This window comes from Carassius carassius, chromosome 21, assembly GCF_963082965.1.
Source record: "Carassius carassius chromosome 21, fCarCar2.1, whole genome shotgun sequence".
Lineage (NCBI taxonomy): Eukaryota > Metazoa > Chordata > Actinopteri > Cypriniformes > Cyprinidae > Carassius > Carassius carassius.
The window spans coordinates 13,682,447-13,693,357 of record NC_081775.1 but is presented as its reverse complement, the minus strand read 5'-3'; the positions used below and the strand labels follow the sequence as shown (position 1 = coordinate 13,693,357).

General features: G+C 40.5%; 1 protein-coding gene across 5 annotated transcripts in view; it reads left to right on the top strand.

Moving 5' to 3' along the window:
- The first annotated feature begins 250 nt into the window (after nucleotides 1–250).
- Nucleotides 251–10,911, top strand: part of ep400 (E1A binding protein p400) — a 53,832-nt gene continuing 43,171 nt past the window's right edge. For 2 of the 5 annotated variants that reach the window (XM_059503392.1, XM_059503389.1), the window contains exons 1-7: nucleotides 252–457; nucleotides 2,718–4,086; nucleotides 4,678–4,785; nucleotides 4,976–5,060; nucleotides 5,424–5,543; nucleotides 7,571–7,956; nucleotides 8,917–9,222. In XM_059503392.1, coding sequence (XP_059359375.1) covers nucleotides 2,749–4,086; nucleotides 4,678–4,785; nucleotides 4,976–5,060; nucleotides 5,424–5,543; nucleotides 7,571–7,956; nucleotides 8,917–9,222 — 2,343 coding nt within the window. In that variant the 5' untranslated portion in view covers nucleotides 252–457; nucleotides 2,718–2,748. Of the gene's footprint in view, nucleotides 458–2,717; nucleotides 4,087–4,677; nucleotides 4,786–4,975; nucleotides 5,061–5,423; nucleotides 5,544–6,557; nucleotides 6,585–7,570; nucleotides 7,957–8,916; nucleotides 9,223–10,911 lie in introns of all 5 variants that reach the window. The other 3 variants (XM_059503388.1, XM_059503390.1, XM_059503391.1) reach the window with 3 other exon arrangements.

Here is a 10,911-nt window from a genome sequence, read left to right as displayed (position 1 = left end):
TAAGGCATTAAATGTGTGTTTTAGGGCTACTTCATATGGATTAATTACACATAATTTCGCATAATTAATAAATTCTTATAATCAATCATGCAAAGTAGTAACTCGTTCTGCAGCGCTGCAAGAAAACCCCATAGACAGTAAAAGAAAACGAAGGGAAGCAAAACCTACGGTAGCCCCACCCTCAAATATATATTACGCTTTCTTTCTATGACGCGATTGGGCAAGAGCCCGTCAGTCAAGTAAACGTCACGCTCTGAGTCGAGTGTTTCCGGGTATTCAGAGAAGAAAGACAAAAAAAATCGGTCTATCGCTATGTTTCACAGAGAAATATCTGTCAGACTCCTATAACGGTTTAATTGAGAGTTGTGTTTGTGAGAGTGGAAACACAGGTGTTTTGTCACTCAGGCTCAAGATAGAGCTCCAGTGGATGGTCGGAGCGCGGGACGGTGATTTTACAGTAAGTGGCGCGTGTTGATGTTTGTGTTTAGCAGGCGAGCTAATGCTCCGCAAGCGGAAACTCAATCATATTCTTCTCTGTATGTTCGCATAAACTACACCTCTAAATACACTTAAAGAATACACATAGGTGTGTTAAACGTGTACTCACTGGATAAGAATAGCTATGTGTTGATAAGCGGAGAGTGGGTGGGTTTGTTAGCAGTAACGTTAGCAGGCTGAGGCTCACTGTCTCAGTCAGCCGTTAGAGCAGAGAGTAAACACCGTGTTGTCAATTCCACAGTGGGGTTACTGCTTTCAAAAAGTATCAAGGTAACTGCGTTCCCCCCCAAAAATACCATAATTACTAGTGTAAAATCTTAAGAAGTTAACACGGGGTCTGGTTCAAACAGAGTAGGAAACTGTCAGAGTTTTTTCTATTAACGTTACGTTGTTTCATTTTTTTTTTTGTTGACAGTGGCAAAAAAACAAATTTAATGTAATGACAGCACCTGTAGTAATTGTAATGTTTTAGCTGAAGCCTTTGTTACCTTGGTACATTTCTGCGAGAGGTGGAGTAACGTTAGTTAGATGACGGTCTATAGCTAATCGATACAGTATTGATTATACTGAAGGGCCAGGTCATTGTTTAAAAACACATGTTATTGTTTATCATATTTTAATATCTTCATGCCTTGTCGCATTTGGAAGATTTGTGCAGGCGATAATATATTTACATGTTGCTACAATATATAAACAATCAAGTTGATATTTGTTCGATAAATGTCAGTATACTGTATAGATATTTGTTTTACATTGAATTGTGAATATTGTGATGTTGTTGCTTTAGATAGGAATAGATTTGAGTAGTTTCTACGATCAATCCATTGTCCTTGTAATAAGTACACTGTAAATCACCTTGGATGAGTGATAGAGTGATACAAATATTTAAACATCAATATTTAGATTTTTGAACAAAAATAGTTAATAAAAATAAAACTAATGTATTGACAAGGCTGTTTGTAGATTTCTTAACTGACACAAAGAGGTAATAACACTTAAAGCTGCAGTCTGTACTGTATTCTCGTGTTTCATAAACACAATCCTTTCTGGAATACAATCTGCCATCAAAATGATTTATTTAATTATTCTTGCTTCTGTGAGAAAAGGCTATGAGCGATCCGTCACCTGCAGGATCCTCACATGCAATAGCCTAATAGCCAGGACAATTTCTTTATGTTTACAGACGTGACGTAATGACGCGGCAGCATGCTCAAATTTGCGAACTTTTCCTACGAAAACCTACCCGTACAACTCAAATAAGAAAATATTATTATAAGCTAACCATTGTGAATCACGCTGAAGTAAGGAGATAGTTTTGAACACTTGCTGGTCATGTACTTGCTCAAATATAGATTTTTGGATCATTTTTAACCAAAAATAGTTACAGACTGCAGCTTTAAGTTTATTACATGGTCCATTATGGGCCTCATTTACAAAACGAACATACGAAAATTGGCCGTACGGTCGTTTCAATGTAAAACATATCAATATTTATCATATTTATCAATATGGACATAAGGGGTGGCTACGATCAAATCTCACGTCATTTTATCATTTGTCAACGTGCGATCATTCGTACAATGAGACTGGCAGAATACAAATGTTTCATGAATCACACGTGAACTCTGTCCTAAGCTGATTTGTGCACATGGATCTTTGCTCGTTTCTATGTTAAATTGATAAATGAGGCCCAATATGAGGATGAAAGTCTTTCATGCATCAAAAAGTTTATAAAGACATTGTAAAAAGTAATCCATAGTCGCTTTATGATGATGAATTGATTTACTTACAGCTTTTATTCAGATATAAACATTTATCAATGCATAGCCTGTACATAGAGCACATCAAATATCGTAAACAGAAACTTAAACATGCTTGCATGACCTGTGAGAACGAACTTCATAGTTTCTTAGGCGTCCATACCATATTTAAAGATAGTTTTGGAACAGTGGACTTTCAATGGAGCGACAGAAGTATCTCAGGTTTCATTAAAAATATCTTCATTTGTGATTTGAAGATAAGTTATTCCTGTTTGAAACGACATAAGAGTAGGTAAAAAAAATTTGTGTATACTGTTCCTTTAATTCGAGTGAGATATATATTGGTCTGTCTCTACAAATTATTAATTACTTTTTGAAGGTTTAGTATGAATTTCTATATATTTGTCTAACCTAAATATATTTGCTTGGTAGAAATCTTGCACTGTTGTCTCCCCACAGAGTGTCTTTTAAACTGTTGAAGTGCCACGCAATGCACCATGGAGGAGGCCCACCAAAAGTGCAGAGGAACCTTCAGAGATCCAAGTCCTTCAATGGATCTGAGGCAGAAGACCAACAGCAGCAGCAACAACCACCACAGCAGCCCCAACAACAACAGCACCAGCCCATGCCGGTTACCCAACAACAGGCGGCAAATGCCAATCACCCCCAGTCACCGGTGACATCTTTTGCTCCGTCCGTCAGTCCCTCTGCACCCCAGTCTCCCAATTACCAAATCATCATGAGTCGGAGTCCAGTCACAGGCCAGAACATGAACATCACTTTACAGAACGTGGGACCAATGGTTTCTGGGAACCAGCAGATCACCCTGACCTCTCTTCCTCTCCAGAGCCCAGCATCCCCTAGCTTTCAGCATCAGCAGTGGAGGTTTGAACCGTCTTCATCTTACGTGGTGACATCACCCTTGCCCCAGACAATGCAGCCTCAAAGTCCGACCCAGCACAGTCCTGTCCCCATACAGGCTGTGCCAAGGTCAAGCGCTCCTGGGTCAGCTCTGGGAATGTGCAGTCAGAGCCCGACGCGGTTTATGGATGCAGGTATAATGGTTAGGCAAATCAACTTGAGCAGCCCACCTGGAAGTGGTCATTTTGTGTACCAGGATGGAACAGGATTGGCTCAGCTGGCTCCGACAACAGCTGGAGCTGTTCAGCTAACCTCACCTGGGACACCTGGGGTTGCCAGAGAAAGACGGCTATCCCAGCCGCACTCTCAAACCGGGGGCACCATTCACCATTTGGGGCCGCAGAGCCCTGTCGCGGCAGGGGCTGCTCTCCCAACCTTGGGCAGCCCTGGGCACATCACCACCTCCAGTCTGCCTCCTCAGATTAGTAGTATCATCCAAGGCCAATTAGCTCGCCCCATGATTTTTGAGAAGACAGCGCAAGGCATTGTGGCTGGTGTGGCGGCCCCGGCAACGGCCTCTTTTGGGATCCCATCCACCATCCCTCCATCCAGTCCATCCAGGAGCAACCCACCCCAAGGCCTCGCCAACCAGTCCCTGACTCCCACCAGCATGAAGAAGATGCAGCCGAAGAAGCTGGAGGAGATCGCACCCTCAAATCCAGAAGTGGCGCAGTTGAGGAAGCAGTGTCTGGAGCATCATGCAAAGAAGATGGAGAGTTTGAAGGATGTGTTCAAGGAGTACCTGATTGAGCTCTTTTTCCTGCAGCATCTGCAAGGAAACATGATGGACTACCTTGCTTTCAAGAAAAAGCCCTGTGTGCCTCTCTTCACCTACCTGAGGCAAAATGATCTTGACATTGAAGATGAAGAGGAGGAGGAAGAGCAGTCTGAGGTCATCAATGATGAGGTAAAAAAAAAAAAAGATTTTTTATTACCTACTATGTTTTCAAATATGCCAAACTTACATTTTCAGCAGCCGTAATGGTTGTCTTCATAGTCACATGAACCTTCATAAATTATTTGCAAATTTACTGCTCAAGGAAAACATTTCTTATTATCAGTGTTGAAAACGGTTGTGCTGCTTCATATTTTTTATTTAATTTTTTATTAAACCCTTTTTTTTTTCAAATATTTTTATACATTTTTTGATTTATGAATAGAAATTTACATTTTTATATATGTGTGTGTGTGTATAATCTCTGTAATCTGTCACCTTTTATCAATTTGCATCCTTGTTGAATAAAAGTGGGCTATTAATTTCTTTAAATTTCTTTAAAATCCCCCCAATTAAAAAAAAAGAATCAAAATGTATATAACTTCATAAATCAATATATTTTTAAGTGATTCGAACAAATCATCTAGTCACAGATGCCTTTGTGACCCATAAAAAAACTTTTCTTTGTATGGAACTCTTGCTCTCTTTTTTTATTTGGAAATATCAAGATCTTTTTTTTATCTGGCTTTGTATCTTTCATCTGTTTCTATGACAACCTCTCAGGTGAAAGTAGTGACTGGAAAGGATGGACAGACGGTGACTCCTGTTGCTATAGCTACACAACTCCCACCCAACGTGTCTGCAGCGTTCTCTGCTCCGCAGCAGTTCCAGGTAGAATTGTGAAGGGGGAATCATTCAGAACATTCCAAAATGTTACCATTCAGTATGATAGTGCTTTCATTTAGTGGTTTGACAGAATTGTGACCTTAGACATATCAGGCAAGCTTTAGTTAAGGTCACCAGTACTGTTTTTGCTGTGTGTGAATGAGACTCTCTCGTTGGTTTGTTTTCGGTCTTACAGACCCATGCCGGGGTGGCAGGTGGCAGCCTCTCGAACCCTGTGGATATGGAGGCTTTCAAGCGGCAGCAGGCCATGGCTCAAGCAGGTAGGGCGACGTTGACGCAGGGCAAAGGTGGAAGCCTGGTTTGTTTTCATTTGTTTCTTTATTCCCCCTTTTGTTTTCTGCTTTTCTTTTTGCTGTCCTTCCTTTTAATTTCTCCCCTTCCAATTCGCTTCTGCTTACTCAGTATTCAAGCATCTTTCCCCAGCTCTGTGTTTGAAGCCTGTAATCCAGAAAACGGGGAGCGAAGCTTCCCAACAGCTACCTGTTGGTGTCCAAACATCATTGCCATGTGCCAAGTGTTATTTCTCCTTCTTTTGGTTTTTCCTGTTCTATATCTGATTTCTTGGGAGGGATTATTTTATTTATTTTTTTCGTTTTGAGGGTATTGTGTGTTTTGCATCCCAGATCAGGCTAAGAGGTCCCGGATGGAAGTGGGTCGGCATGGGATGATATTCCAGCACCCCGCTGTAACTCCTTTAGGATCTACCGGCGTTCCCCTCCAGCAGCTCATGCCGACAGCGCAAGGTAGGAGCGCCGCTGCGTCTCGGGACAGATCCAATCTTTTTTTTACCATTACTCAATGCTGCTGGAGGTCAGGGTTCATTCCAGAGTTCCCAAAGTTGATCCCACCTTTTCTTCCAAGCATCATCTACCAGTTGTGATCCACTTGTTGGGACTCCGTTCAGACTCAGTCCTCATTTGAAATGTTTCTCTAAGCATCCGAGGGACAGCTGGGCAGAAGATACAGCTGAAGATCAATTTGGAAGACATCACATTTTTTTCCATTTATGATTTGTTCATTAGTTCCTTGAGCCATTCACCTCATCAATTTACGTTCTTCTTTGCCATATTGGCATCTCTGATTCCATCCAAGGCTCATCAGATGATGAGCCCCAAACTGGCTACTGGGATGTCCTATTTCACATAGTGTTTGTTTTGCGTTTAGTTCTGCGGTTTTATAGTTGACATCTCCTCTCCTGATCCTACCGAGCTCCTCCTTCACTTCCCTAAATTCACTGCATCGTCAACTTGGAATCTAAATGCATTTTCAGTCTTGGCTCCCTTCATCTAGCGAGTTATTTTCGTTTCTCCTCGTTTTATGGTCACCATGTTTTCAGTTCACACCCTCATTTTTGGTTTCCATAACATTGCTTCATGACCTGATGGTGAAGTGCCAAAATTGGCGCTCAGGAAAGGACCTTATAATCAAGCAGATTAACCTCAGAAAGCTTCGGAGCTGACAAACTGACATAATTGGTAATTTATCTCATGATGAAATGCTAAAAGAGGGAGATACTTAGTGTTTAAAGCTGGGCTTTACCTTCTTCTGTGCTAAACTTCCCTTGTCATATACCCTCTGCTTTGCTGTTGTGTAGCTCGAGTATTAACACAGATGTTCCAGACATTACCTGCTTCGTGCATGTTCATGTGTCAGTGCTTCAGTCGTGTCCATTACCTTTCTGTGCCTCTTTTTCTTTCAAGTTCTTCTCCTGTTTTGTAATATTTTGTTTCCTTAATTTGTTTCTTTGTTATATCTAGACTTTTCCACTTATGGATATTTCAATGGTAATGCATGATTAATTTTGTTCTTCATAGTAGTATTTTTAAGCATTGAACAAAATATTTAGATTTTCACATTTACGAGTTCTAATTTTCTTTCATTAGAACTTGTATATCTTCTTTGATTTTTGTTATGTAGTCATTGTGACACGAACGGTATTTTTCATTAATGTTCCCTTTTCTCCAGCATTGTGTAACACATTGCTGGTAATTCATAACATCATATCCATAAAAAACAAAAGAAGTTTAGTTGAAACACAAATGGGTAAAGTCGTGTCTTGAGATCTATTGCACCCCACAATCAAAATTGATTTTTAGATCCGTAAAGAATGGAGCACAGTTTTCGTGACTAATCATGAAACATCTTACTGTATTACAATGATTTATTTTATATTCTGTAATATTTTATTCCAGTACAAATATTTGACAGTTTTAAATTAACAAAAATGTGTAATATTTTAAAATGCTATACAAGATATTAAATTACAAATTAAGTTACTGTATAAAGTCTTTTTATAATAATATTTAATAATAAAATCAATATCGTCTAACATCAAAGTAATGAGAATTGGAGAGAAATGTTTTTAATTGTCATACAAATAATGTTTCAGCTAAAATTATATTACTAATCTTTGCATTTTTTAAACCAAGTATAATTTCTTCTGAATTGCAGGAGACCTATGACTTCTTTTAATTTTATCTTTATATAAGAAAAATTATGTCAGATATCAAGAGTTATATTAAATGTAAAATACAGCATTATATTGGCCCATTACGGTGCTTGTAAAAATATTTATAACAACAACAAAAAATGACAGAGAATGCAGTCTGATGGTCTCTGTAGACAGACATGAGCTAAGACAATATATTTTGTTTCCAATTCTTCATTTTCTCCTTCTATGGAACTCTTCTTTGCTCCCCGTTTCCCTCTGTCTTTCTCTCCTCTCTTTCCTCTCTCTGTTCTGTTTCCTTCATCTTGACCCCCATAACAGGAGGGATGCCACCGACTCCACAAACAGTCCAGATTGGTGGGCAGAAACAGAACCAGCAACAGTACGACCCATCCAAAGGTCCCCCGGTCCAGAACGCTGCCAGCCTCCACACGCCACCCCCACAGCTTCCAGGCCGCCTCCCCCAGGGTGGGCTCCCTATGGCTGCCCTGCCTCTCTCCCTGTCCCAGGGCCAGGCCATGGTGGTGGACCAGCAGGCTCCGGTGGCTGGTGGTCAGCTCCAGGTAAAGGTGTCAGGTGCTGGGGCCGTGCTGGCTCCAGTCAACCCACATGCCCAGCTGCAGGCACAGCTTCAGCAGATGCAGTCAGGACTCCACCTACAGATGCAGCAGCAGATGCAGCAGTCAGTCATGCAGCCTGGACAGGCAGTGAGTATGCTAAAATACATTTAGGACTATGCCACAGAAAACCACATTGACAAGTTTGTCTTCCTTATTTAACAAAAGCTTGTTCTGCTTATGATGATATTAATAAAAGTATGTTAAGATGGGCACATTTCTAGCTTTTCTCTAGCTTTTGGATTCTCTTGCTTTGGAGAAGGAAAATGATTTACATACTGTTGCAATAAACACACTGGGCAATATAGATAAAATAATATTCCTTGATCTTTACAGAAAAAAACCCCTGTAAAACTATAAACAAACAATCAAAGCATGTTTTCCAAACTTTTCACTAAATTAAAAAGAAGGATAAAATACATTTAGCAAAATTGCCACACAGAGTCTTGCAAACGAACAATTGAGTTTTTAAGTCTCTATTGATATTTTCACTTTGTGTTAAGTGTCTTCTCCCACCGAGAAAACATTTATTGTCGTGACCTTATCTTAAAGGCTTTTTATTAAATATATGTAAAAAATGAGTTTAGCCAAATTATTTAATTAAATACACTAGACCAAAAACACACATAACTAAACACTTTTTTTTATCACATTTTTACCAGAACACTTGTACATAAATACATGCCACATAGAGACTTCCAAGAATGTTTGAGGGATTATGCAAATGAACAGTTGAATTTTGAACTAACTGGGTGGTTTCCACTAATTTACAAAAAATGAATCAAACTCAAGTCATTTTTGCAGCTGATGTTTTAATCAGAGTCAGAGAAACTATTAAAAAAATCTGCTGTATAGAAAGAATAAAAAAAAATTCTGATAAAGCTCTTTAGGAAACATAATAGGCAAATAAAAAGTGCAATAAATTCATTACAATATTCAACTTTATATCAACAGCAAAATCATTATGACTGTATCATGAATATTCAATAAATTGCACAGCCCTACTTGCAACAGTATATTTTGTTACTGTTTATCCTCTCTCTTTTTCAGACTGTGGCACTTGTGCGTCCTGGATCAGATTCTTCCCAGCCTGCCCAGCGTTTGCTGTCCAACTCTCTCTCCAACCCTGCCATGTCTCCTGCTCCTCTAACATCCCCGTCCTCCCTCTCCTCCCCACACCCTTCTGTTCCGGTCCGCACCCCCAATACTGTCCCCAGCCTCTCTCCTGCTGCCCAGTCCAAACTCACTACCACGAATGGCACCACCGGGCTGAAAATGTCTGGTTTGGGTCAGAGTCCAGTTGGGCAGAATTCACAGGAATGCTCCCAGGACAAGCAAGCAGAACAAGCCAAGCTGGTGAGAACTCTCAGATTTAAAGCAAAAAAGATCTTTTACAGGGTTTCCGCGGTGCCATAAAAAGTCATAAATTTAATAATAAGAATTTAAGGCCATAAAAAGTCATAAAAACGTCCAGATTTTCCATACAAGGTCATAAAAAACATTTAGCCACGTCTTAAATTGATATGCTAGTCCATTAATTTGTTCTTCCATCAAAATGTGCTCGCAGCGGCAATGGCATTCATTTGTTTCGCCTGTTGCCGTTCTGTATGAGGAATCTGGGTGGTATCACACTGGTATCACAGCGTTCCAGAACTACAAGGTCCATGCGGCAGCATACAGACTTGTCAGAAGGACTTTCACAGAAACCCGTGCGAACTCCGAACATACTGTATCATACTGAGTCACTGCTTAGCTTAATTAAAATCATCCTGGCTATCACAATGGGAAAATGTACCATTAACGATCTATGGCTCGAAGACGGCGTGTTTAGTAGCTGGCTCAAGCCCGTTGCTAACAATCGGTATCAAGCATCCAAACACAAGACGCAGAAAAGCTGAACTGAGTAGCTGGTTAATCGCGCGCTGTGTTCGGTGCGGAGAGAGAGCCACATATCACGGACAGTCCCTCCTGCACATGAACGAACAAATACTAATCGCAGTTTTGAACAAACAAAAGGATGTGAAAGAGCCTAATTCAGTACCGCGGTGTTCTGGTGTTCAGGACTCACGCAGAGAAAGGCGTCTCAAAACGCTTGTACACCGAATTTGCTTCTTTTTGCTCTTGTGCCGACAAATACATACAAACCCCCGCCTTGGAAAGTATGCTCGAAAAAACTTTTTTTTTTCAGTTATTTGTCAGTTATTTCTTAAGTGAAAGTAAACAGTTGAGGAAAAAAATGCGTTCATCATCTCTTAAGGCGGGCGTACACGGTGCGAATTCGGATGGTCGGAAGATCGTACGTCCACGCACGCGGCACGAGTGAGTTTATTTTACAACCAGAAGCAATCGCACGAAGTTGATAGACGCGTTCGACTTGAAGCACCGCTGCATGCACAGAAGGATCACTGTATGACATTAAAGTACCGCGGGAGCGATAAGAGAGCACACATATCCAAAGCATTCGAATCGCTCTCGCGGTACTTTGATGTCATACAGGTGATCATTGTGTGCAGCGCTGCTTCAAGTCGAACGCACCTAATATAACTGCTCTCCCTCTCTCATAACTGCATATACAATATAGATACAAGCCGTGACTGTTTCCTACACGTACAGGTTATTTTTCAGCAATCGGAAACCGAGACGTTTGGTCACCCTGTGTGTGTGTGTGTGTGTTCTTGTATATGGTTTATAAATATCTGAAATAGGTATTACAATGTAAACATGGTTTGTGAGGACAATTCCTGTGCCCTCGTAAACCAAATGGCTTAAAAAATACTATACGGTGTTTAATAGAAATTATAAACATGCATTTTCCGTAATGGATGGAGGTGTATGGGGATATACAATATAGAATACCGTTACGTCTATGGAGAGTCCCTGTAAACTACATATGCGTGTGTGAGAGAGAGAGAGAACTAAAAAGGCATGGTACACGTTGCTAGAAACATCATACAGCGCTCGCTGTTCCTGTCAGAGTTCAGCGAGTTTATCCTCCTGGTCAATAGTCCACATTCGCGTGGCGCTGCCATCTTCGTCTTTCTTCTT